The 23,423-nt window shown below is 58.5% G+C and overlaps 11 protein-coding genes across 11 annotated transcripts; 5 read left to right on the plus strand and 6 right to left on the minus strand.

Annotated features, from left to right (window-relative positions):
* The first annotated feature begins 362 nt into the window (after window positions 1–362).
* Window positions 363–799, plus strand: SDRG_14912 (hypothetical protein). The gene has a single exon (XM_008621072.1). The coding sequence runs from the start codon at window positions 395–397 to the stop codon at window positions 710–712; it is 318 nt and encodes a 105-aa protein (XP_008619294.1). The 5' UTR covers window positions 363–394; the 3' UTR covers window positions 713–799.
* On the minus strand, window positions 723–2,287 carry SDRG_14913 (hypothetical protein). The gene has a single exon (XM_008621073.1). It carries the CDS (start codon window positions 2,230–2,232, stop codon window positions 775–777), a length of 1,458 nt encoding a protein of 485 aa, XP_008619295.1. The 5' UTR covers window positions 2,233–2,287; the 3' UTR covers window positions 723–774.
* Window positions 2,288–2,825: 538 nt separating this feature from the next.
* Window positions 2,826–4,207, minus strand: SDRG_14914 (phosphatidate cytidylyltransferase). The gene has a single exon (XM_008621074.1). The coding sequence runs from the start codon at window positions 4,185–4,187 to the stop codon at window positions 2,880–2,882; it is 1,308 nt and encodes a 435-aa protein (XP_008619296.1). The 5' UTR covers window positions 4,188–4,207; the 3' UTR covers window positions 2,826–2,879.
* Window positions 4,208–5,431: 1,224 nt separating this feature from the next.
* SDRG_14915 (hypothetical protein) lies at window positions 5,432–6,506 on the plus strand. Its single transcript, XM_008621075.1, has one exon. The coding sequence runs from the start codon at window positions 5,513–5,515 to the stop codon at window positions 6,434–6,436; it is 924 nt and encodes a 307-aa protein (XP_008619297.1). The 5' UTR covers window positions 5,432–5,512; the 3' UTR covers window positions 6,437–6,506.
* Window positions 6,507–6,646: 140 nt separating this feature from the next.
* On the minus strand, window positions 6,647–8,266 carry SDRG_14916 (hypothetical protein). Its single transcript, XM_008621076.1, has 8 exons — window positions 8,149–8,266; window positions 7,817–8,096; window positions 7,622–7,763; window positions 7,461–7,574; window positions 7,116–7,412; window positions 6,935–7,066; window positions 6,777–6,890; window positions 6,647–6,728 (listed from the first exon to the last, which is right to left on the minus strand). Exons 1-8 carry the CDS (start codon window positions 8,204–8,206, stop codon window positions 6,681–6,683), a joined length of 1,185 nt encoding a protein of 394 aa, XP_008619298.1. The 5' UTR covers window positions 8,207–8,266; the 3' UTR covers window positions 6,647–6,680.
* A 233-nt stretch (window positions 8,267–8,499) lies between these two features.
* Window positions 8,500–9,747, minus strand: SDRG_14917 (hypothetical protein). Its single transcript, XM_008621077.1, has 4 exons — window positions 9,540–9,747; window positions 9,458–9,498; window positions 9,222–9,407; window positions 8,500–9,174 (listed from the first exon to the last, which is right to left on the minus strand). The coding sequence occupies exons 1-4, from the start codon at window positions 9,715–9,717 to the stop codon at window positions 8,572–8,574; spliced, it is 1,008 nt and encodes a 335-aa protein (XP_008619299.1). The 5' UTR covers window positions 9,718–9,747; the 3' UTR covers window positions 8,500–8,571.
* Window positions 9,748–10,036: 289 nt separating this feature from the next.
* Window positions 10,037–12,673, plus strand: SDRG_14918 (threonyl-tRNA synthetase). The gene is made up of 6 exons (XM_008621078.1): window positions 10,037–10,815; window positions 11,037–11,193; window positions 11,239–11,407; window positions 11,451–11,707; window positions 11,756–11,915; window positions 11,960–12,673. Exons 1-6 carry the CDS (start codon window positions 10,059–10,061, stop codon window positions 12,620–12,622), a joined length of 2,163 nt encoding a protein of 720 aa, XP_008619300.1. The 5' UTR covers window positions 10,037–10,058; the 3' UTR covers window positions 12,623–12,673.
* A 1,074-nt stretch (window positions 12,674–13,747) lies between these two features.
* On the plus strand, window positions 13,748–15,702 carry SDRG_14919 (hypothetical protein). The gene has a single exon (XM_008621079.1). The coding sequence runs from the start codon at window positions 13,818–13,820 to the stop codon at window positions 15,654–15,656; it is 1,839 nt and encodes a 612-aa protein (XP_008619301.1). The 5' UTR covers window positions 13,748–13,817; the 3' UTR covers window positions 15,657–15,702.
* A 174-nt stretch (window positions 15,703–15,876) lies between these two features.
* On the plus strand, window positions 15,877–17,905 carry SDRG_14920 (hypothetical protein). Its single transcript, XM_008621080.1, has one exon. It carries the CDS (start codon window positions 15,937–15,939, stop codon window positions 17,719–17,721), a length of 1,785 nt encoding a protein of 594 aa, XP_008619302.1. The 5' UTR covers window positions 15,877–15,936; the 3' UTR covers window positions 17,722–17,905.
* A 477-nt stretch (window positions 17,906–18,382) lies between these two features.
* On the minus strand, window positions 18,383–19,841 carry SDRG_14921 (hypothetical protein). The gene is made up of 5 exons (XM_008621081.1): window positions 19,501–19,841; window positions 19,261–19,438; window positions 19,057–19,212; window positions 18,759–19,011; window positions 18,383–18,716 (listed from the first exon to the last, which is right to left on the minus strand). Exons 1-5 carry the CDS (start codon window positions 19,796–19,798, stop codon window positions 18,465–18,467), a joined length of 1,137 nt encoding a protein of 378 aa, XP_008619303.1. The 5' UTR covers window positions 19,799–19,841; the 3' UTR covers window positions 18,383–18,464.
* A 54-nt stretch (window positions 19,842–19,895) lies between these two features.
* SDRG_14922 (hypothetical protein) lies at window positions 19,896–22,889 on the minus strand. Its single transcript, XM_008621082.1, has 6 exons — window positions 22,526–22,889; window positions 21,970–22,471; window positions 21,633–21,922; window positions 21,247–21,591; window positions 20,123–21,190; window positions 19,896–20,066 (listed from the first exon to the last, which is right to left on the minus strand). The coding sequence occupies exons 1-6, from the start codon at window positions 22,883–22,885 to the stop codon at window positions 19,938–19,940; spliced, it is 2,694 nt and encodes an 897-aa protein (XP_008619304.1). The 5' UTR covers window positions 22,886–22,889; the 3' UTR covers window positions 19,896–19,937.
* Between the last annotated feature and the right edge of the window lie 534 nt (window positions 22,890–23,423).

Raw genomic sequence — 23,423 nt, forward strand, 5'->3', positions numbered from 1 at the left:
GCCAAGACCTCGTTCATGGCCTTGCGGTGCTGGCCGCGGCTTGGTCTTCGCTACTTCAGAGTACCGGTACCGTGCCTGCCTACCGAAGCATGTCGAATTCCATTGGTCCATTATTGGCCAATCAACGTGCATCCAACCAATAAGTGGCATGTGCCATAAATAACCAAGACCGCCACCGCTTCAGCCTAGCCCTTCAGCCTATTCGCCATCTACCTTGCGCTCTCGACCCGTTGTAAACGCTGGCAGATTATGTTCTCAACATAGTATCTTGGCTTGGTATCGGGATGCGCTGCTATTGCCGCTGCGATATAACGTACGACAGGTCAACGTTGCGTGCGAATAGCCACATGCCGAATCTAATCTCGCACCTGGGCATTATTCTTCAAAGTGAGCGATGGCCGGCCGGAGCGTGCCACAGATCTACCGGCGAGTGCTCAAGCTCGCGCAGCGCTTCCCGAGCATCAAGAAGGACCAGCTCGTCGCCGACATCAAGGCCGAGTTCCACGAGAACGCGAGCCTGACGGACGCGGCCAAGATCCAGGAGAAGATCGCGATCGCGGTCAAAGGCATCGAGCAGCTCGGGCAGTATGTGCATTTGGACCCGACCGCCCACAGCTGGACCGTCGAGATGGAGAAGGATCCGTTCGGGCAGAACCAGCCGCGGCCCGCGGACGTCCGCGTCGTCACGCCGCCCAAGCCCAGCGAGGTCTAATACGCTTGAATGGCAAACGAAACAAAATAGCTTTTTCTGAGAGGTGTATGCATCTAGAGATTCTACTTGGGCGCAAACTTGGCAGCGATCGCGTCGACGTCCAGCGCACTCGGTCGCTTGTTGGCGACGATCCCGCTCTCTTGGAGGATGTCCATGGCCGGGCCAAAGCCCTTGAGGAAGTCGTTGACCATCGACGGCGCCGACGCATCGCTGCCGTTGTTGAAGGCCCACACCTTGGGCTGAAGCCCCTGCAGCGCCTTGGCCTGCGACTCGGCGAGTTGCTGCGGCACTTCGGCGCGGATGTAGAGGTACTGCTTGGCCAGGTCGGCGTCGTTGCCCGCCGCCGCCACGATCGCGGCAAGACCCTCGCTCTCCATGAGCATCTTGGCCTTGAGACCGCGGCCCTCGGCTTCCATCATGGCGAGGGCGGCCTCAGCGTCGCGCTCAGCCGCATACAAGCGCGCGTTGGCCTGTTCACGCAGCGCGTCGGCTTCGACCTGGGCCGACGTGAGAATGTCGGCCTTCTTGGCCACGAGGAGCTGCTCCTGGCGCAGCTGCTCGACGTTCAATCGAAGCTGCTGGAGGCGCACTTCGGCCATCTGCTCGGCTTCGATCTTGGCAACCTCGATCTTGCGCGACGCTTCGCCCTCGATGATCGCCAGCGTCGCCTTCGAGTTGGCGATCGCGGCTTGCTGCTCGTTCTCGGTGAGCTGCGCCTCCTTCTCCATATTAGCGACCGCAATGCGCGTGTCGCGCTGGCGGGTTTTTTGCTCAATGTCACCGCGCTTGTTGGCGTCGGCCACGTCAATCTCGGCGTCTTGAAGCGTGTTGGCGAGCTTCTTGCGCTCGCGCGCTTCGAGGTAACCCATCTGGCCACTCGCGCGCTTGGCCTCCCGGAGCTCGGCGATATTGGCGTTGATGATCTCGAGGCCGAGCTGGTTGAGCTGCCGCTGGACGAGCGCCACGACGTTGGTCCGGAACGCCTCGCGGTCGTCGTTGATCGCGTCAATGTCCATGAGCGCCGCCTGCACGCGCGTTTCGCCGTGGATGATGCCGAGCAGCGTCTCTTCAAACTCATCCGCCGGCAGCTTTTGCATGCGCTCGACGTAGCGCTTGAAGCCAGCAGGATCTTCCATCGGGTTGGCCGGCGCCACCGTGTACGCGACCGGCATCTCGAACGGAAGGTACTGCTTGGAGAGACATGCGAGGTTGAAACGGAAGCTCGACGGGTTCATGGGCACGGTGATGGCCTCCTGGAACGGCCACTGAAGGCCCATGCGGCTCACCGCCATGTCCTTGATGCCGAGACCCGTGCGCACGAGATACTGGCTGGGCGGGCACACGTGGTAGCGGCACGTGCCGAGCCAGACGCCAAAGCCCACGACGCCAAGCGCCGCGAGCGCGCTCGCCTCCTTCCACGGAAACTCGATCGGCTCCCGCGTCGGCGGCTGGCGGCCGGTCGATGGCGTACTCTTGATGTTGCTGGCGTTGCTGGTGTTGCTGGTCTTCGTTGAACTCATATTGGACAATGGATGTCGACACCCGACTTTTCAGTGCACTGTCGGCGGGTTGTCGGCAGGGTTGTCAAAGCAGAGTGCTGGTCAAAGACTAACATTCTACGCAGCCGGGTCGTCACGGGGCGCACAACGACCACGACGCTGACATCATCATCACTGATGAGAATGGCTCCTGATGAGTCATTAGGAGCCTCTAACTCGTGGCCGTCGACAGAGCAAAAATTCTGGTGCAGCGGGGATCGAAATGGGGTCCTTCTGGATATCCCCAGTGTCAATATATTTGTCCAAACGATGGAATCCAAAGGCGTCGGCTCCTCGTATCTCCTCGCATACGACCTGTCTGGATGAGGCTAGGTCGACAACACTAGTAAACGGTTGTTGGGGTTACTGCCCCTCATCCGAGAAAGCACGTGCTTGCAGCTCTGCTTGCAGTTCAGGATGAAGCTCAACAACGCAGTCGCCCCGGCTAGGTCTAGGTAAGCTTCGTGAGCACGTCTTGATTCACTCACTCTTCATTTCGACGCCTCTTCAGTACATGTCTTCCACCACCCTCGGTGTGCAGGCCAGCAGGTCTCAACAACAGTTGCTTCAGCCCATGGAATAGAAGTTGACACTATATATTTCACTCAAATTAAATACGTGGTTGTTGATTACGTGGAGGGATTGACGGGCAGCGGGCCATCGAGCACTTGCCGCTGCTGCGCGAGGAGCCCTGCCATGTCGAGGACGTACCCGCCAGGGTACGCGATTCGATGGTAGAGCGCAAACATCGCACTCACAAACAAGAGCGCGTCGACGCGATCCAGGAGGCCGCCGTGGCCAGGGATCAGCGTCCCCGTGTCCTTCACGCCCGCGAGCCGCTTGAGAAGCGACGCAAAGAGGTCGCCGTAGCGCGAAATCGCAGCACCGACAACCGCAAAGCCGAGCCGCAACCGAAACCGCATACGGTACTGCGCCTCGTCGGCCGTATCCTTATCGTCCAAGAGAAGAAAGTCGACAAAGATGACGCCGCCGACGCCGAGCAAGATGCCGCCCAAGGAGCCTTCAATGTCCTTGTTGGCCGAAATGTGCGCGGCAAGCGGGTGCGGGCGGCGGTAGCGCAGCCAGTTGAGGAGGTGACCAGTGAAATACGCGCCCGTGTCGGCGCCCCAGACGACCGCAAGGAAGCCGAGCGCGATACGCGGGCCGTCGTGGACTTGGAGAAGCAAGTCGGCCATCGGATACATGAGCTGTACGATGTAGCCGTAGCCGACGACCGCAAGAAGCGCGTGGAGACAGCCTCGGAGCATGCGGTCGGGCGCCAAGGTGGACGAGAGCGCTAGCGGGAGATGGATGAGGACGAGCGCGAGGATCACTTCGATGCGCACGTGCGCGTTGCTGAGTGGCACGAAGCAGTGGCGTTGTCCGGTGTCGCAGAGGATCTTGGCGAGGACCGAGAACGAGTAAAAGATCTGCTGTGTCAGAAGCACGACCGCTGACGTCCAATTCGGCGTCAAGAGCGCGCAGTAGAGTGTAAGCCACGCCGACATGCCAAGAAAGATGGTAAACTCGTGGATCGCGTTGTGCGGGAGGTGGTACCACTCGATGCAGCGCTGGAGGTGGGCAAAGCCGATCGCGAGACCGCTGGCGACGACCGCGGCGAGAAGCGCGGCGAGCGTCTTGGGGTAGGCGCCCGCGAGGCCCGAGACCGCGCAAGTCGAGGCGTCAAAGGGCGGCAGGTCGGTGCGAGTGGTTGCGAGCAAGCTGTGCATGTAGCGGTGCACGATGCGCTCGGCGAGCCATGCAAACTCGTAGTTGCAGATGGCAACGACAAAGGCGCAGAGGTAGAAAGGCGCGCCGTGCGGACCGTAGAAGAGATATGCAACGACGAGCGACCCTAAGATCAGGGCAGAGAGCACGCGCTGGGCGAGGTTCGACTGCCGCAGCGCCGCCCAGGACGGCACGCGCGGTAGCTTCATGCAGAGGGAGCAGTGTGAGTGAACAAGGTGCGACAGTCGCGGAGTTTCTCTTATAACATTAGTCGCTAGTATGTTTGGAAGGAAGCAGACCCCGATTGCAGTTACGTGCGTAAAATATCGAGGCAAAACCCTTGTTTTAAGAGAGTAGACCGTTTGTAATGGCCGGAAGAATGCAATCGACACCCAGCACCACGACTATACCAGTGTTAAATCTACCTTTAAATTGAATAACGAACGACTTATTGGGCGAAGCGCAGCACGAGCGCAGCGAGGGCACGGTACTAGTTGCGCAAAATGAAGTCTCACCAAGTTGTTCCGGCGTGCGTCCCGGTAACGGTCATATTCGTTGAAGTACGTCTGTCCTGCTAATGTCGTCATATTGTAACTTGCTTTTACTATTCGGTTGACATAATATATGTTAAGTACGTCAACGAACTTAACAGGATGTATGCACCTTGGCAAACCCGCGCGCAGAGTGCATTTGGCATCGATGCGTGCAGTGCCAATCCCGGGCGTAGCGTGAGCACTTGCGATAGGGCACAACGTCGCTGGAAAGGGCACAATACCAACGTATCGTCGTTGCTCGTCAACCGGTAGGCATGAGGCACGAGGTATGGACAACGTCAGTGCATTTGACGGAATATATTCGATGCTTGCATGTATCCCACCATGAACGACTCATGCTGAGGATTTCCTCCGAATGACCTACAGCACCCAAGTGTCCATCGAAACTGCCCAGTGCTCGATCGACGACGATATATTCGAAGACTGCACCCCCGTCGAGTTCTACAGACGTTGCAACCTTGCACGAGACGAAAAGCTTGGCCGCATCGTGTTCAAGGCTGTTCAGACCCTGTCCTAGTCAACACCATCGACTAACTGACTGGATGTACGACACACTGAGATTTACAGCACTTGCACCGTCCTACAAGAGACATACGACGGCGCCTACGAGGATCATCGCAGAGGAAGCTCGGTGCCAACGTTGTCCCCGATCGTGCGTTCGATCCGCTCGCTCTTGTCCCGCGAAGCAGAGATCCAGGTCGCGCACTGGCTTCCCATCGTACGGTCGTCGACGGTTGCTACCGTTACGGCCACGCTGATTGGCTGACTGGCGATTCACGATGCCGTTTCGTGACGCCACGTCATATCGACTGGATCTCGAGTCCTCTCTATCTCTCGACGCTGGACGGAATAACGGGAAACACCTGTGGTAAGGTGCTCTGTGCTTCAGCTGCATCGCTGCGAACGTCTGGACACTGGGCCGCTAAACTTTACAGCATCCGCTTCCCTTCATTTTTCAATTCCTTGTTTCGCACACGATCATGCTTCGCAAAATGCTCTTCGCACTCCTCGCGTGCGCCGTGACCTTCTCGAGCGCGCTCACGCAGCGCGACGTCGAGACTGCCAAAGGCCTCCTCCGACAAGTCGCGGGGCCCATCAACTCGAACCAGTTTCTCCAGTTTGCCGGACGCATGCTCCAGCTCTGGTTCCACGATATCGACACGTTTGGCGCTGTCGCCAACGGCGGCCCCAACGGCTGCGTGAACGCGCAGTCGGGCGCCAACGCAGCGGTCCTCGGCGTCATCTCCTCGATCAACCAGATTCACCGTCAAATGCGCGGCGTCATCTCCAAGGCCGACCTCTATGTGCTTGGCGCGTCGGTCGTCATTATGGACTCGATTCCGAAGGGGTCGCCTGTCGGTATGGACCTGCTCGGGAACTTCATGACGGGCCGCCCCGACAAGGCGGTGTGCGACCTGCAGAACGTCTTGCCGAACCCGACGGGCGCGATTTCGACGGTCCAGCAGGCCGTCTCGCAGCGTCTCGGCTTGACGAAGGCCGAGACCGTCGCGCTCATGGGCGCGCACACGCTGGGCGGCGCGCATACGTCCATCTCGGGCTTTACCGGGCCGTTCGACGACACGCCAGCTGTCTTTGACAATGTCTACTACACATCGTACTTGACCAAGCAGTGGATCAAGCGCCAAGGGCAGTCGGGCGTCTTCTGGGCCGCCAACGACAACTCGGGCACGATCCGCTTCAACGTCGATATGGCCCTCGCCATTGACACGGCCCGCTGCCGTACGAACCAAGGCTGCCCGCTCCAGCCGCAGGGCACCATGGACTGGATCAAGCTCTACGCGTCGGACGCTGCGCAGTGGCACCAGAACTTTGCCTCGGCCTTCCAAAAAGTCAGCGCCAACGGCATCCGCGGCCTCGTGCCCGTCACGCAGCTGCGGGCCTAAGTGTCTTCGCCACCTGGACGCTTGACGTCCACGTACTTCTACAGTAATTCGAGTGTTGTATATTGTCCTTCGCTTCCTACTTTTCTGTGATACCCTCCGCAAACCAATCTTTTGCACACGGTGGTGTATCCTAGGAGAGCTTCTCTGCCTCCTTCTACCTCTGAAGCTAGAGGTCGCAACCTACGCCTTGTCGAAATACTAGTAGCCGACTTCACGCACAAAGTACAGAGAGACGAGTTAAGTCTTAACTCAGCACAACGTCGATGAGCTCGTCGCCTTCGAGGTCGTATTGCTACGCGATAAAGACAACTTGAGTGCATAGCCGAGGTCGTGGTTGTACCGAGAAGGGCTGGTCGGGGTGCATCAACTCGCCGTCGATCTTGAAGCGAACGTGGGCCGGATCCAAATGTCGCTTGGCGCAGACCTTCTGCACCAGTGTCTTGACGAGCGCCGTCTATGCATGCGTCAAGAACCGTCGACTAGCGCATGCAGACGCACGGTTGAGATCTTGAAGGCCTCCGTCTCGGTGGACGGAAGGAAGCGGAGGTTGACGCTTACGGCGGTCGGGTCTTCGGCGATCGCTTGGTCGCACGCGGCCTCGACGACATCGGTCGAGTCGAGACTATAATGCTGCAGCACCTATTGTGTCAATACCGAAACTCCGTGAGTAGACAGATACCGAGATGGGCTTGTCGAGCTCGAGGGTGTCGCCCAAGAGCTTGAGCGTCACGTCATCTGGCGACAGCTTGTGCACGTTGCAGAACGAGAGCAGAAGCTTCTGCACGGGCATGCTGCTCGAGATGCGGTAGATCTCGATCTTGCCGCCGGTCCGGCGCACCTTGACCCGGATGATGTCTTTGGCCGGCGATTTCGCCGGTGATTTCGCCATGGACTTGGCCGGCGACTTGGACGCGACGTACGCTGCTGCAGAGTCCACGATGGCGTTGACCACGTCGTTGTCTTCGAGGTCGTAGCGCTACACGATACAGATATATCGCACATAACAGAGCACGTTCTGCCGTACCTCGGGCGTGTCCCCAAGCTCGATCGCGACGCCGTCGTAGACGAAGCGGACGCCGGCCGGCACGAGGTCGTGGCACTCGCAGAATTTGCTCAACAGCGTGTCGAAGGTCGCCGTCTACATGCATCGCGTCGACTCCTGTGCTTACGAGAGGCTTCTTCTACCTGAGGCATGCGAATGCGCTCGGTCTGCTCGCTTCCACTGAGCGATATCCATTGTACGGCGAGCGTGATCATGGCGTCGTCGCCAGAAAAGGCAGTCGAATGGGACACGTCGGTCGCGACGACGTCGACGGGCTGCACCTTCCTGAACACCTCGTCGCCATGAGGTCGATGTCGTACATGGTCGATAGCACGTACCGCAAGATGGCTTGCGTTCGCTGCAGCACCGGGTCGTTCGCGAGCTTCATCTGGATTTCAATGTCGTTATCGTCCTCGTCGGACGACGAGTCGTCGAGGTGCACGACGCCGTCCTTGTCTTCCTTGGGCGGCGACGCCAAGGCGCGGCGAATGGGCCGGCGGCGCAGCGGCGAGTCGGTTCCGGAGGGCGGCGACGTCGCCTGCGAGGCGCCGACGCGCCGCCGCTTGACCGGCGTGACGTTGAGCAGGTTGTCGTCGTCGCTGTCGGAGGCGATCTCCACTAGACGCAAGCAAGATGAGGCGGCTATGAGGCAGCGCGGGCGGCTGCGTACCGACGATGCGCCGCTTGCTGTGGTCGGGCACGTACTCTTCGCAGTCCGAGTCGCTCATGATGTCGGGCCAGAATCCAATAATCGGCTTCACAAATCCAACACTATCACTGGTTTCGGCACATGCCGCATTTAGTGAATAGTGTAGGTGGCGTCGCGCCCCCGCGGTGGGATTGGCCAAAAAGCCCTGGCCAGTGGTCGTTCTCTGCCAATCAACGTCGTCAAAATGTATTTGCGTGTCTCATTGGCCAATTGCATTTAATGTTGCTTCTTCTTTACCAATCAGATGGTAGGCCCGGCTGACTTGATAATTTCGAGGCATTGAAAAGACTACGAGTTGATACTTGATACTCGTACTTGGGATCGCGCACCCAAAGCTCCTTGTTGTCGACGCATTTTGTGTACAGAATTGTCCTTGGTTGTCAACTAGTTGGACTCAAGCGAAAAGTCCGCGTGCAAGTAGTCGCGGTCGGAGAGAGTCATGGAACTCAGCGTCTCGAGCGGCGAGAGGTCGTCGGCAACCGACGTTTGCGGGCTCACCGGTGCTGGGCTCGGTCGCGGCGACGAAAGCACAGGAATCGACTCGTTCTCGGTCAAAATGAGCTCGAGTTCCGAGTCTTCTGGCTGCGAGCTCTGTCTCGCTAAGAAGAACGTCGGGGGCTCGGGGCGACTCGGTCGAGCGGGTTGCCGCCCGGGGGGGCGGCGGGGGGCTTGGTTTCCGCTCGTGATCGGTGGCCGCGGCTCAAAGTTGTCGATGCAAATACACGTCTGGTTGCGAACGAACGGGTCGAGTGTTTCGAGCGACGTCGTGTCCACGCGATGCGGACGGTAAATGTGCGTCCGCAGCGCCGCCCGCTTGACTTCATTGGCCTCGCGAACCGCGTCGGCTTTCAACTGCGTCGGCGTCGGCGACGACGTAATGAGCTGTTTGTGTATTCGCTGGAGATGGACGTTCTTGGCGGCATTCGAGGCCTCAAACGCCTGCACCGAGTACGTGGGTTTCTGCGCCAAAATGCGCTTGCGGTACAACTATCCAAGAATACGCTATCCAAATCTATCCAACACAGGATAGAAACCTCGTTTTCCTTGGCGATGCGGGCGTTCTGCCGCACTCGGTTGCGCTCGTAGCCGGACACAAGGGTGTACTTGTTGTGGTTGTCGATCTTTGGTAGCATGTTGGCGTCAATGCATGTGCCTGGTGCAAACGCCGTCGCGCTCTTTAGGCTCTTGGCCGACGGGACCATGATGTGCGCCATCTTTTCCTATCAACGTTTGAGAAGATGAGGCCATTCGCCTTGGAGAATGTATGTACCATGAGGAGCGCATTCTCATACGATATCTTGCCGTGCATTTCTAGGGTGCTATGCGTCAATGAGGACGACTAGGGATCGTACCGGCAACTTGGCTGGCCTTTTTCGCGTTGAACTCGAGATGGGCAAATGCGCGGGGGCTTGTGACGTGGCACATGCCCTTGGAGCCGCGGAGGTTCTCCAATAGAAGCGCAGCGTTCTGCGAAAGCTCTCGCCGAGCGCAGAGCACGTTGGCGACCGGCATGTCCTGGTTGTGGACCATCTCGGCAGCCCAAATTGTACTGTGATCACAGCGAAATACAATCAGATATTTGCTGAATAAAACGTTCAAGGAACGATTCCTATCGCACGAACACTCGTTATTGTTGTTGTGATACTTGCTTGCGCTGATATCGTTGGCTGGTACCGGTCGGTAGGTGCTGGGCACTGAGGCCGGCGCATCTCGTGGATTGTTGAAGGCGTGTTCACTGGGCTTCAAGAAGTGGCATGTGCCGAATGTAGCAATCAACTGACCTTTTTCAAATGCCTATAAATAGCCGCCAATCCCACGTGCTATCCGGATAGAGCTCCGGACACAGTGGAAGTTCCTGTGGTGGACGGAAGATGCTGCGCTCTCTGCATGGCCGGCCGATCTGGCGCCGCCCGAGCAGCTTCATGAGTACGGTCCGGTGCATGGGCCATGCGGCGACGCGCCTCGACAAGTGGAACGCAGAGCTCGCGCGCCAGGCGCGGGCGACGACAAGCGCGACCCCGCCGGCGACGGTGCAGCTCCTCGTGCCCTCGGTCGCGACGCCGTATTCGCCGACGATGGCGGCCACGCCGCTGCAAGCGATGCAGCAGTTTACGCAAGCGACTGGCGCCAAGATTCCGCCCGTGGTCGGCGCGACGATTGCAACGACGACGGACGAACAGATTGTGTGGGACCTCTCGCGGGAGCTGCCGGCGACGACGACGCACGTCGCTTTGCATGACTTTGACGACAAGCGCATGGAGGCCATGTTCTGGCACTCGTCGGCGCACGTGCTTGGCGCCGCGCTCGAGGCCAAGTTTGGCGACGACGTGCTCCTCTGCGATGGCCCGTCGCTGCCCGATGGCTTCTTCTACGAGATGTACCTGCCGTCCGGCCGCACGCTGTCGGAGCACGACTTTAGCGACATTGAAGCTGAGATGGCCAAAATCATCAAGGCGCGGGCGCCGTTCGAGCGACTGCAAGTGACGCGCGACGTGGCCAAGGATATGTTTGGCTACTCCAAGTTCAAGCTCCAAATGCTCAACAACATCCCGGCCGACGAGCCGATCACGCTGTACAAGTGCGGGAGCTTTGTCGACCTCTGCCGCGGCCCACACCTTCCGCACACGGGTACGTCTCGACGCCTCACTGCGTCTGCAACGGATATGAGGTGGCCATGCCACGCAGGTCCATCGTGGACGTGGCCACCTCTTTACTTGTATCCTACAGCAAAGCATGACTGGCGAACACCTCAGCGATCTAGCATTGATCCTACTGAGCTACAGTTGGACCGACATCCTCTTCCTCTGCTTGCTTTGCTCTCGATCGCCTGCTCATGAACGTGCGAGTAGGCATGCTGCAGACCGTCGCCCTCACCCGCTGCGGCGCGTCGCACTGGACGCACGGCCCCGAGCTGCTCCAGCGCGTGTACGGCGTCACGTTCCCGGACAAGGCGCGCATGAAGGAGTGGAAGCATCTCCAGGCCGAAGCCAAGAAGCGGGATCATCGGTAGAGTCCCTTCGCTGTCGCAAGGAGCCAAGACGCTGTACGTAGGATCATTGGCAAGGCGCAAAGCCTCTTCCTCTTCCACCCGTGGAGCCCCGGAAGCTCGTTCATGCTGCCGCATGGCACCCGCATCTTTAATCGCCTTGCGTCGTTCATCCGCCACGAGTACCGCAAGCGTGGGTACGACGAGGTCGTGACGCCGCTCATCTTCAAAAAGGTTGCGATTCAGATTCAGATTCGGCATGCTAAATCTCAAGTAGGAACTCTGGGAAACGTCGGGCCACTATGAAAACTACAAGGAAGACATGTACAGCGTGCGCCCGGGCATGGACGACGACGCGCACATGTCGTGTGCGGACCACGCCAACCACGCGGCCCTGCAGAGCGACGACGACGTCGACCTCTTTGGTCTCAAGCCCATGAACTGCCCGGGCCACTGCCTCATGTTTAAGGAAAACAAGGTCTACTCGTACCGCGAGCTCCCCGTGCGGTTTGCCGACTTTTCGGCCTTGCACCGGTACTGTCGCATCTCAATTTGAATCTCAATTTTGACAATACATTGCAGGAACGAAGCGTCGGGGGCGCTCACGGGGCTCACGCGCGTGCGCCGCTTCCACCAAGACGACGCGCACATTTTTTGCCGACCGGATCAAGTCCAAGATGAGATTCACTCGTGCCTCGCCTTTATCAAGCACGTCTACGGCGTCTTTGGCTTTGAGTTTCAGGTAGATTCCGAGTCAAGTTTTTGAGATTGAGGTGGAAATGGTAGCTGCGGCTCTCGACGCGCCCCGAGGCTTACATGGGCGACCTGGCGCTGTGGGACTCGGCCGAGGCGCAGCTCGAAGCGGCGCTCAACGCCTTTGACATGCCGTGGACGCTCAACGCTGGCGACGGTGCGTTCTACGGCCCCAAGATCGACATTGCTGTCCGCGATGCTCTCAAGCGCGAGCACCAGTGCGGTACGATCCAGCTGGACTTCCAGCTGCCATTGCGCTTCAACCTCAAGTACGACGGCAGCGACGGCAACGAGCACACGCCCATCATCGTCCACCGCGCGGTCCTGGGCTCGATCGAGCGCATGATGGCGATTCTCATCGAGCACACGGCGGGCAAGTGGCCGCTCTGGCTGAGTCCGCGCCAAGTAGCCGTGCTGCCGTTGACCGAGCACCAAGAACCGTACGCGCAGCAGGTGCACGCAGCGCTGCACGCGCACGACGTGTACGTGGACGTCATCGGGCATGGCAAGACGCTCAACAAACGTATTCGAGACGCGCAGCTCGCGGGCTACAACTACATTGTGGTCGTCGGCGAGAAGGAAGCGGCGGCCAACGAGGTCAACGTCCGGACCCGTGATGGCAACGCCGTCCTCGGCACGTCGAGCGTCGAGTCGTTTGTGGCGAAGATCCTCTCAGAGCAAGCTGCTTTCCAGTGAGATTTGGTTTTGAATATACGCAAGTAGAGATATGATCTCGTTGGATCGTCAGCTCTTCTCAAGGGGTTGCAGTGCATCGCCGTGATTGACACACAAGCCAAAGCCGCCTGCGCATCCGCCCCCTGTCATCAATGTTCAGGTTGAAGCGGGTGCTTGGGCTCGCGACGTAGCCACCGCCGACCGCATCGTAGACGCCAAACGTCGCGACCGACACGTCACCATGGAACAGACCTTGGTCGTGCGTCGACGCGAAGGCTTTGGCGACCTCGAGTAGCAGCTGCAGTCGCAGTGGCGGTGACACTTGTATGGATACGGGTGCGCTTTGGCGTCAAATGCTTGCGAATCGTGTGTGTGCGAGGCGTCATTCATGGCGCTCATTTCGTCCTGGAGCGATGTGGCATCGACCGCGGACGCGCCGAGTCGGCGCAAGTACAGACGGCGTACACTGTTTCATGTTGGAAGGCAGCACCAGCTTTGCCTCGCTCACGGGCATCGCCAGTTCGCTTTTCGTCGCCACAGTGCTGGCCTCATGCGTGCGACCGACGGCACGTGGCCGATGCAGGTAACGACGCTGTGCGCACCGTGAACGCGAACAGTGTCGTCTCGGCGTTAGCCGGTACCGGTGAGCAGCGCTGCCCTACAATTGCGTCATCCCAATGTTCTTTTGTACATCTAGTGATCGATATCGTCTTGACGCTCTCGTTTGGTGTAGGATCATTGGCAAAGCGCAGAGCCTCTTCCCCATGGAGCCCCGGAGCTCGTTCATGCTGCCGCACCTTGAACGTCTCCTTCCTCCGTCCATCAATGACGAGACCACGCGAACTCCGAGCCCTTTTGCCACCGCCTCAGCAAGCCACACGACAGGTGTTGGATCGACAGTTCAAGAAGGTACTAGGGCTCTCTATGCGCTTGGCGCAGGAGGCCTGTGGTGTGTTATACGGTTATACGACCATGTCTCGCGTGTGCAGTGAGCGTCCCTATGTTGATTTCGAGGCAGGCGCAATGATTTCATCAAGGCTCGTGCTCTGCGTCCAACTCTTTCACGAGCTACTTCGACGTGAATGCATTGACCACCAAAGATGGTGCGCTAACATGACGCCCAAACGTCCTATCAGCTAAATTTGACCGAACTATTTCAAGGTGTCGGGGACCACAAAGACACTTGGTGCCCAAGTCAGCTCGGCATCTCACACCGATGCATCCAGCCTCGGCACGGATGCCGCACACGGCAGAGCCATTGCAAGTCGCAGTAGCTGCGCCACTTTGTTCTCCGATTGCAGAGGATGCAGTCATCGTTGACATGTCGTCACCACCAGCCTCTCAACCAGAGATGCCAGAAAGTCCGCCCAATCACTTGATCGGTGCCGAGTACGGCTCGCTGCGCGTCTTTCTCCGGCTCGTTCCAGTGCCGGCGCCCATGCGACTGCAACTGCTTCTCGATGCTGCGAGAGACCTCGCATCGACGCACGACCACGGCGCGTTTCACGGCGACGTGTCATGTGCGGCCATTGGCGTCAGTGATGCGGTCGGCGGCGGCTACGTGGCGCATCTGGCCACCCATCGCAACATCGACACCCAAGACACGACGAGTCTGGCGGACGAACAGGCAATTGACGTCCGCAGCTTTGGTTTGTGTCTCATTGAAGCCTACCATGGCGTGGTCGGCGCGAATTTCGGTGACCGCCGGCCGGACGCGATGCCGGTGGCTCTCTGGACATTGGCCAGCGACTTGTCTCAGTCGCCAACAAGTGAAAGACGCACCATGATGGATGTCGTTACGGCGCTCGAAGCGATGGTCCAGCAGACGCAAGCACCAACTGCTCTACGCGTTGAGGATGCTGAAGCCAAAACGAACGACACGGATACCATGACGTTGGCCAAGCGTCGTCGCGCCCATCGCTGTGCCCTTCTCGCGGCACTGGTACTGGCGCTCGTTGCTAGCGCTGTTTGTGTCGCTCTGATCCCGTCATGGGATAGCCAAGCAGACAACTCTGGGACAGACAATTCGACGGCGACATCGACGCCGACACCAACACCGACAACGACAACGACACCAACGACAACGACACCGACACCAACGACAATCACGCTGACCGACCACTCGTACACTGTCTCGACGTATGCTGGCAGCACCCTCATCACATCATTTGTGTACCCTCCGTTGGGTATCGCGGGCAATGCAACGTACCTCTACGTCGCCGACACCCCCACGTCGATCATGCGCATCGATCGATCGAGCAGTACGTGGACGACCATCGCTGGCAGCTCGACCAGCGGCTTTACCGACGGCGCCGGCTCGAGCGCCGCTTTCAATGGTATTCAAGGCATCGCGCTGTCGCCCGACGGCACATTGTATGTGGCCGACTCCAACAACAATGCTGTCCGCGCGGTCGATGCCGTCGGTGTCGTCACGACGGTTGCGGGCACGGGGGTCATGGGCAGTGCCGATGGGAGCGTCAGCACTGCCATGTTTTACATGCCAAAAAGCGTTGCTGTTGCCTCGAGCAAGGTCCTCGTTGCCGACACGTACAACTACAACGTGCGATCGATCGCCGCCGGTGTCGTCTCGACGTTCTCGGGCTCGGGCGTCTCGGGCCAAGCGTCGGGACTCTCGCCAACGTATAATCATCCCGCTGGGATCGCGGTGGCACCGTCGGGTATCGTCTACGTCACGGACAGCAACATGGTGCGCAAGATTGCTCTTGACGGCAGCGTCACCAACATTGGGAGCAGCACGGCCGGCCACAACGACGGCATCGGCGCCAGCGCTGCCTTTGACAGCCCAATCGGCGTCGCTGTTGACGTGGACGGTATTGTTTATGTCATCGACACTGGCAACCACTGCATCCGCGCGATCGATGCCAATGATAACGTCATCACGATCGCCGGTGTTCCTGGCACCAGCGGCGCACAAGACGGGGCAGGCAGTACCGCCACGTTCAGCGGGCCCCAGTTCATTTGGATCGACGCGTCCGGAGCTCTTTACGTCACAGATGCCATGAACTTTAGCATTCGGCGGCTCGCGTATACCTAGCCCTCCCATCGTAACTTTATAACTCGCCTCTCACAAACCATCGAAATGCATGTTATGCGTGCATCGAGGCCAACTTTGATGCACACAGCCTCGAGGGCAGCAAGACAAGGCATGCCAAAGGGGCCAAACTTCTCGACTTTGAAAGACGATATTTGAAAAACATCGACGTCCGAAGCCGAAAAAACCGAGCACCGAAAGCTCCACGCGTTTCTATTTCGAGGTGGAATCATCCTTTTTGCAGCGCCCACGTACACTGCACCCACCCTGTCGTTTGGCTGCAATGTCCACTGCCGAAACACTGGCGACCGGCGACGCTCCCGGCGACCCCGCGTCCAGTCGCCTCGAGGCAGCGCCCGATTGCGTGAGCGTCGACCTACATACCTCCCACGCATTGGTTCCCCCCAAGCACCAACCAAGCAACACAAGAAACGCTGAGTATGGCTCGCTGCGCGTCTTTCTCCGGCTCGTTCAAGTGTCACCGCCAATGCGACTCCAGCTACTCCTCGATGCCGCCAAAGACCTCGCGTCGACGCACGACCAAGGTTTGTTTCACGGTGACGTGTCATGTGCAACGATTGGTGTCTGCGATGCGATCGGTGGCGGCTATAAGGCCAGCCTGAGTGCCCCCCGTGACCTCCAGATCGAGGACAAGATGCGTCTGGCCGATGCGCAGACCGCCGATCTGTGTGCGTTTGGCAGTTGTCTGATCGAAGCCTTCCGTGGTTTGGTCGACGCGAAAATGGATCTCAGTGACCGCAGGCCCGAGACGATGCCCGTGGATCTCTGGACGCTGGCCAATGGCTTGACTTGTCCGCCACTCTCAGAGCGAAAATCGATCGCCAATGTCATCGTCACACTCGATGCAATGGTCCAGCAGACCCAAACACGAACGACGTACATCTTGGACGACGTCAGCACTGGGAAGGACAGTGCTGCGCCAAGACGACAGCGTCGCAAGAGGCTCTATGGCCTTGGGCTATTGGTCGCTGCTCTTATTTGCATCATTGGACTCTGCGTTGCGTTCATCCCGTCGTCGAACGAAGCGACATCAACCTCGAACGCGCCGGCGCCCACGACGTCGACTGTGACGACACCCACGCCGACGCCTGCGTCGACACCGCCACCGGTCGCCAACCGATCGTACACCGTGTCAACGTTTGTAGGCAATGGCGTCATCACCAATTTTACTTCGCTAGCGAGCCTCACTGGCGACGCATATTCACTGTTCGTCGCCGACAGTTCAAGTTCCATCATGCGCATCGATCTCGCCAGCAATAAACTGACGCCGTTGGCAGGCTCGGCAAGCTCGACGGGGTTTCTCAACGGCGTCAACGCAAGCGCACGCTTTTCGTACATTGGCGGCCTCGCGCACGCTTCCGACGGAACGCTGCTCGTGGCCGACGCTGGTAACAACGCTGTGCGCACGGTGGACCCGAACGGTGTCGTCGCCACCTTGGCTGGTACCGGTGCCACGGGCAGTGCTGACGGTAGCGCTAGTGCCGCCACGTTTTATGGACCAATGGGCATTGCCGTTGGCACCAACCGTGTTCTTGTCGCCGACGCGTACAACGCCAAAGTGCGGTCGATCAGCGCCGGCACTGTCTCAACGTTCTCGGGGCCCGGCGCCGTTGGTTTAGCATCGATACCAACCTACAATTACCCGCTTGGGGTTGCACAGGCGCCGTCGGGTGTTGTGTATGTCACGGACGGCAACCTCGTACGCAAGATTGGTCTCGACGGCAGCGTCACCGACATTGGCAGTGGCACGGCGGGCCACGCCGACGGCCACGGTGCGAGCGCCGCCTTCAACGAACCCAATGGTATTGTGGCCGACTCCGATGGCATTGTGTACGTGGTCGACGGCCTCAACCATTGTATCCGCGCGATCGATACCGATGATAACGTCATCACGATCGCGGGGACGCCCGGCGTCTCCGGTGACGTCAACGGCGCGGGCAACTCCGCCACGTTCAACTATCCCACGTACATTTATGTCGATGCATCCGGCGCTCTCTACGTCACGGACTCCGTCAGCTTGAGCGTGCGACGGCTCGTGTATACCTAAATATTCACAACGTTGCGTCTCCATAGCGAACGCTCAATAATGTTGTCGTGGCAGTGGATACGGGTACCGACCAGGTACAGTATACGACATTTTCTGCCCGTGTACCTACCGATGTTTTTCCCACGGCTGGTCGCGCTGACGGCAACGGTGCGAGCGCCACGTTCGACAGCCCCTCCGACCTCGCCGTCGATGTCGATGGTGTCGTGTACGTTGCTGACAGCGGCAACCACTGCATTCGCGTGATCGCCACGAGCGACAACGTGTTTACGATTGTGGGGATTCCTCGTACGGCTGGCACCGATGACGGATCTGGCAGCGACGCCACGTTTGACAATCCCAGGGGCATCTTTGTCGATGCGTCCGGAGTCGTGTTTGTCATCGATGCGGCGAGAACCGGGCTTCGACGCATCTCATATACGAGTCTTTGATGCGTTGTACACTTTTGTGATCACGCGATTCGACGGCGTGTTTTGGGTGTTTGCACTGAAGGGGCAATGATGGAGTTCAAGGAACCCTACTTGAACGCGGTGGGATCGTCTGCAAGACGTTTGGCATTCTCTCCAAAGCGAATTCTGCGATACCACCCATCAAATCCGCACATTTTCCGTCTGCAAAGACTATGGTTTGAGACACGGGAATGTTCCCGTGGTTTCAGAAGACTCGACAAGCCCACAGCTTTAATGTAATTGGACAATACGTTTCCTGTTAATACAGCGTCCACAGCGTATGCGTCCGATGATAAGCTAACCGGAAGGTGTGGGGAGATCTGCGACGACCAGTTCGTTCATCGATCGATTGCCGTCCCAGCCGCCAAAGAGGAAGAGATGCGAGCCCACGACCGCCGCGCTGTGTCCGTACCGGTTCGTGACGTGGCAGCCCTCCGAGATGGGCTGCGACCACACCATCGCATCGCAGTCGATCGCGTGGACGTATTTGGAGACCCCGAGGAGCCGGCGGTAGTCGACGGGCTGCGCGTCGTACCCGCTTTGCAACCGCTACCCATCATCAGCGTCATCGTGAAGTAGAAAAGAGAAAACCTCTTCGCGCGCCAGCGCTTTGGCCGTCGCCCGCACGGCCTTGTCTCCCATGTAGATCGGACTGCGCTCCGTGCCCGACCAGCCGCCAACAATGTATAGCGTGCGACCGACCAATGTCATAGTGTGGCTAAACGTCGGGATTGGCTGGTCACCGGTGACGCGCGGTCGCATCCACGACATGGTCTCCGTATCCAAAGTGTACAAGTCGTTGAAATACTCGACGCGGACTTCTGGCACCATTTTGACCGATTGCCTATATATATGGACATTAACAAGATATGGTCATCGGGAAGTGTACCCGCCGTAGAGGACGATGCGGCCATCGTCGAGCAGTGCCATCGAGTGGCCATACCGAGCCGTCGGCGGAGTCCCCGCCACCTGGGGCTGGAGCCACGCAAATGTCTCCGTGTCAAAGACCCAAAGATCTTTAAACGTCTTGCTTTGTCCGTCCCATCTAGCATAGTTATGGTCAATATTGTCTCTCAAATTGTCCATCAAATACCCGCCAAAGAAGACGAGCTTGGTACCGACGGCCAAGTCCGAGTGACCAAACCGCTCGGGGGGCGATTCGGTGGTCCAGTTGACGACGTACCAGTGCCACGTCTCGAGGTCGAGGTAGTACATGTCTCTATAGACCTTTCCCTTGTCGCCTTTGCCGCCAAAGACAAACATCTTGGCGCCTAATGAAGTCGTTCAATAAGACAATAAGATTAGAAGATGCATCGTAGAAAAAGGAGTGTACCGACAAGCGTGGCCGAGTGGCTGTAGCGCGGCGCGGGTGGCTTGCCTTCGCACTTGACTTGCGACCACGCCGACGTCTCAAGGTCGAGGACCCATACTTCATCAAGGTACACAAACCCGGCTTCGCCACCAAAATAATGACCCCCAAAGAGCACGAGCTGCTGGCCTGCAAGCAGCATCGACTGACCACCTCGGGCCGATGGCGGAAAGCCGTCCATCGGTGGCATCGACCACGACATGACGGCGCCGTCATTCAATACTGGCGACGCCGGGTCGCTGCTCTCGGGCGACTGCGGCATGGCTCCGGCCCAACTGTTGAGAGTTTCAAGTGAAACCCTCCGCATCGAAAATCGACGTGAAAATCTCTACGAATATAGTAAGAGGCATTCCCATCCATGGCGTTGACGATCTCCGTGTTATGGATAATTGCTTATAGTCTTATTGCTCGTTAGGTTGATGCTCTTTTTCCTCCGTCGCCGGCGGCGCAGTGAACGCGAGGTCCCACAACATTTTCTCAAGGAACGCGTGCATCGCTCGTCGGTCGATTTGGACCTCCATGCGGCGTATCTACACGTAACATAAAATGTAGTCGAGCGATTGAAACATCCATCAGGTGCTCGTACCATGGTCGGAACCGGGCGGGCACCCGTGTGGTGGACGCTGGCTGCAAAGTCGGCCCCGGACGTCGCGTCGTCGATGCGGAAGCACGTGATCTTGCCTTTGATTAGCCCAAGGATGCGGTCATGCGCAGCGCTTAATGAGACCATGGATTCTTTGAGCGGCGTCGAGCTCACGGGCGTGCCAGTCCAGAGCGAGTACACAAACAAAATGCCTTCGTACGAGACGAGTGCATAGTCCATCGGGAGCCCTTCGACCGGTGGCAGCAGCGCGAATTCGGTCGGTGGTCGCAAACGCGGGAGTAAGATCTCGATGGGTTCGAGCAAAAGGTCTGGTAGCGACAGCTGCAAAATCTGCGGCTGGAGTGCGCCGCCGACGAGAAGCGCGAGGTGGGTGGCCGTCGATGTGATCGCTGCCGCGTGTATGGTGGCACTTAGGTTCACAGTGGCAGATGGCACCCACCAGCCAAAGCCCGTGCGATACTGCGGTGTCATCGTCCAGAAGCACACGACGCCGGCGACGTCGGCACTCACAAGGTCCGTGCCCCGGTGTCCGAGATACGTAATCGGGCTGTTGTGCCCATGGAAAAAGTCCCGTGCGTCGGTCGACGCAGGTCGAAGCAGTCGACGAAGCTGAAGCCGGATGATGGCGCCATCTTTTGTCCCTACAACGGCGCTCGTGGGGGCGCCGACGACTGAGACCGACGGCAAAATGTGACCAAGGACCACGTCGTCGACGGTGTAGCTTGGCCGAGCAACGTCGTCTTTCGTGATCGTTGCAACGGTGCGGGCACCCGCAGTGTTGAGAGACAGCAAATCAGTGTGTTTCTTCTGGACCGTCAAAAGATACCCCGGCACCAACCCAATCTCCAGGTGGGCGATCGGGTTCGAACCCGGGACCTCGCGCACAACGACGTTGGTAGTGATATCGACGATGCTCACGTCGCCTTTGGCGCCGACAACGTACACGTGTCGTCCACGCGCATAAATGTGAGCAATGCTGTGGCGCAATGTCGCGCTGATGACAACGGGCGCCAGGCGCACATGTTTCCAGTACGCTCGCTGCACCGTCACCTACCATATACACCGGTGTACAGCTCCTCTTTAGCAATGAAAAAGAGTATTCGTACCATCGTCTGGTCTGGTGGCACGATGCGGCGCTTGGCAATGTCTATTGGCGTCGGGAGCTCTGTATAAACTTGTAGCGTCGCTGGTTTCATCGACAACACCGCGGTGGGTGGCGGGGGTGGTCTCGGTTGCAGCACCGATGCTACAAGGATGACGCTAGTCGAAACCTCGAGGTCTTGGCGACGCCGGCGCGTCTGGAGCTCGTCGAATGCACTCGACACCGCATCGTTTTGGTCGGGCGGACAGAGCACGCGTTGTAGCGCCGTGAGCAGCAGACTACGGACGCCGTGTTGCGCCGCAGAAGCTTCGGACCACAGATCCAAGATCGTACTGTGGACAACATCGTCCTACACGACATTGATGTTTTGATAGAAATGACAAAGTATACCAAAAGAGCGTCGCGAACAAGGTGGACCGCACGCTGATATCGCTCTCGGCGCGCGACACGACGCAGATTCCGCCGCGTGTCCTTCCAGACGCACTGCTGCGCCAAGACGTTGGCTCTGACCAGCGGCGCTGGTAGCATCTCCAGAATCTGGTCGATCAGATCGCAGACCAAACTTTGCAAGAGCATTGTGGTTGGTGTCCTTGGCAGCGGTGACAGTGGGCGTAGAGGACTGGGCACTGGCGGTGCTGAGCTGGGTATGCTCTGAGCAATCGCTGCCAGCGTCGTATCCCCTAGTACATTTTCAGAATCCCACGTTTTCACCACAAGTGAGAGGTACCAGACGCGAGCCATTTCGTTGCGTCGTCGAGGACCTCGTCGATCGTGTCGACGTCAGCATCGGGCATCGCGATCTCGTCGGGCATATTTTTCAAAATCAATTCGACCGGCGGCGCGTGACCAAACTCAATCTCAACGAGAAAGTCAACGCCCTTGGACGCCAAGTAGTGAAGCTCGCGTTGCTTTTGCCGAAGGTCTTCTTCTTGTTTTTCCAGAGCAGCGCGGTCGGCGTTGAGCTGGCGAAGCTGGTCGTGACGTCGGTGCGTCGCTTGCTCGTGCTCGATGCGTAGTCGACCTTCGCACTCGTTGGCAAAATGAACAGAATCTATGGCCGGCGACGTCTCGGCCACGATATTGAATAAGGCGTCGTGTGGGAGCTGGCGCTCGAGCACCGACCCTTTTACGAGCAAGTGCTCAATTTTGCTGACGTCGTGCTGGCGTCGCCGCGAGCGCTCGGCATCAATGGCATTCAGCTGAACCATTGATGTTTGCTCCAGACGCTCCTAGTCAAATCAAGATATACTCGAGCGTTGAGGAGAGGATGAGTGCATGCATACCAAATGGTGTCGTTGGGTCTGCAGTTGCTCCAAGTCCAAACGCCGGCGCGCGGCTTCTTCGAGCTCGTGGCTCCTCGTGACGTGCCACGCTTCTCGCTGGAGCTCCAGTTGCTGCGCCATTTGCGACTGTACGTGGGCCTTCTTTGTGAGCAGTTGCGAGCGCAAGGTCTGGCGGGCGACCCGCGATGCAGCCACTTGAGCGTCGAGATCGCTGAGGGTACCGCGCAGGTCGACCGCCTTTTGCGTAAGTGCCGCCGCCTTTTGGCGCTGGTAGGCGTCGCGCGTCGCCTCAACGTGGCGTCGGTGGGCATCAAACTCGGCTTCGATCTGGCGGAGGCTCTCGTCCGAGAGCTCTTGCATGTCGTTTCCACTGGCTAGCTGCACGCAACCGTATCCCCGACCCCTAGGCGGGTTAGGGTTATAGGTTCCAGCCAGGCTCTTTTCTAGCTGCCCATAGCGTGCTAGAAAGCTCCGAGGAGAGTAGCGCACTTGGTTATGTCATGGGCCATGTAAAGATGTTTATAGATATGAAAAATCGCCAAATAAGCTAAAACATCTCGACCGATATGAGTTCCACGCGTGTCTTGGCCGAAGTGAGGCGAAGGCACGGGTAGTACGAGAACGCGCCAGCAGTCGGATTCCGCAAGCTCGTGTGGTACGTGCCATTGATGTTGATGTGCACTCGACTCTTCGTAGTGCTCCAGACACACGTTAGCTGTACGTTTTCAGCTGCAAATTTTGGATGTTTGCTCGGCCCATTGGCGGCATCCGTCCACGAAAACAAGAGTTTGCCCAAGGAGCCCGAGGGATGAAAGTGGTCGCGCGTCGCGTAGCCAATGGCGACATTGGTGCGCGATGCCAGCTTGACCGTAAACGATCGCACAGGGCGCGTCGCCAA

Source organism: Saprolegnia diclina, assembly GCF_000281045.1.
Source record: "Saprolegnia diclina VS20 unplaced genomic scaffold supercont1.80, whole genome shotgun sequence".
In the NCBI taxonomy this organism is placed as follows: domain Eukaryota; phylum Oomycota; class Saprolegniomycetes; order Saprolegniales; family Saprolegniaceae; genus Saprolegnia; species Saprolegnia diclina.

What these genes read in the sequence shown, in the direction of transcription:
- SDRG_14912 (XM_008621072.1), top strand. Translation starts at nt 395, where the DNA reads ATGGCCGGCCGGAGCGTGCCACAGATCTACCGGCGAGTGCTCAAGCTC.
- SDRG_14913 (XM_008621073.1), bottom strand. Translation starts at nt 2,232, where the DNA reads ATGAGTTCAACGAAGACCAGCAACACCAGCAACGCCAGCAACATCAAG.
- SDRG_14914 (XM_008621074.1), bottom strand. Translation starts at nt 4,187, where the DNA reads ATGAAGCTACCGCGCGTGCCGTCCTGGGCGGCGCTGCGGCAGTCGAAC.
- SDRG_14915 (XM_008621075.1), top strand. Translation starts at nt 5,513, where the DNA reads ATGCTTCGCAAAATGCTCTTCGCACTCCTCGCGTGCGCCGTGACCTTC.
- SDRG_14916 (XM_008621076.1), bottom strand. Translation starts at nt 8,206, where the DNA reads ATGAGCGACTCGGACTGCGAAGAGTACGTGCCCGACCACAGCAAGCGG. An exon ending in CGAACGCAAGCCATCTTGCG is followed by an intron (nt 7,764 to 7,816) that starts GTACGTGCTATC and finishes CGAGGTGTTCAG; the next exon opens with GAAGGTGCAGCCCGTCGACG. An exon ending in AGCTCGACAAGCCCATCTCG is followed by an intron (nt 7,067 to 7,115) that starts GTATCTGTCTAC and finishes TAGGTGCTGCAG; the next exon opens with CATTATAGTCTCGACTCGAC.
- SDRG_14917 (XM_008621077.1), bottom strand. Translation starts at nt 9,717, where the DNA reads ATGGTCCACAACCAGGACATGCCGGTCGCCAACGTGCTCTGCGCTCGG. An exon ending in ATGAGAATGCGCTCCTCATG is followed by an intron (nt 9,408 to 9,457) that starts GTACATACATTC and finishes AAACGTTGATAG; the next exon opens with GAAAAGATGGCGCACATCAT. An exon ending in GCATCGCCAAGGAAAACGAG is followed by an intron (nt 9,175 to 9,221) that starts GTTTCTATCCTG and finishes ATTCTTGGATAG; the next exon opens with TTGTACCGCAAGCGCATTTT.
- SDRG_14918 (XM_008621078.1), top strand. Translation starts at nt 10,059, where the DNA reads ATGCTGCGCTCTCTGCATGGCCGGCCGATCTGGCGCCGCCCGAGCAGC. An exon ending in CCCACACCTTCCGCACACGG is followed by an intron (nt 10,816 to 11,036) that starts GTACGTCTCGAC and finishes ACGTGCGAGTAG; the next exon opens with GCATGCTGCAGACCGTCGCC. An exon ending in TCTTTGGCTTTGAGTTTCAG is followed by an intron (nt 11,916 to 11,959) that starts GTAGATTCCGAG and finishes TGGAAATGGTAG; the next exon opens with CTGCGGCTCTCGACGCGCCC.
- SDRG_14919 (XM_008621079.1), top strand. Translation starts at nt 13,818, where the DNA reads ATGCATCCAGCCTCGGCACGGATGCCGCACACGGCAGAGCCATTGCAA.
- SDRG_14920 (XM_008621080.1), top strand. Translation starts at nt 15,937, where the DNA reads ATGTCCACTGCCGAAACACTGGCGACCGGCGACGCTCCCGGCGACCCC.
- SDRG_14921 (XM_008621081.1), bottom strand. Translation starts at nt 19,798, where the DNA reads ATGCCGCAGTCGCCCGAGAGCAGCGACCCGGCGTCGCCAGTATTGAAT. An exon ending in CCACTCGGCCACGCTTGTCG is followed by an intron (nt 19,439 to 19,500) that starts GTACACTCCTTT and finishes CGACTTCATTAG; the next exon opens with GCGCCAAGATGTTTGTCTTT. An exon ending in CGCATCGTCCTCTACGGCGG is followed by an intron (nt 19,012 to 19,056) that starts GTACACTTCCCG and finishes CCATATATATAG; the next exon opens with GCAATCGGTCAAAATGGTGC.
- SDRG_14922 (XM_008621082.1), bottom strand. Translation starts at nt 22,885, where the DNA reads ATGCAAGAGCTCTCGGACGAGAGCCTCCGCCAGATCGAAGCCGAGTTT. An exon ending in AACGAAATGGCTCGCGTCTG is followed by an intron (nt 21,923 to 21,969) that starts GTACCTCTCACT and finishes AAAATGTACTAG; the next exon opens with GGGATACGACGCTGGCAGCG. An exon ending in TTGTTCGCGACGCTCTTTTG is followed by an intron (nt 21,592 to 21,632) that starts GTATACTTTGTC and finishes AATGTCGTGTAG; the next exon opens with GACGATGTTGTCCACAGTAC.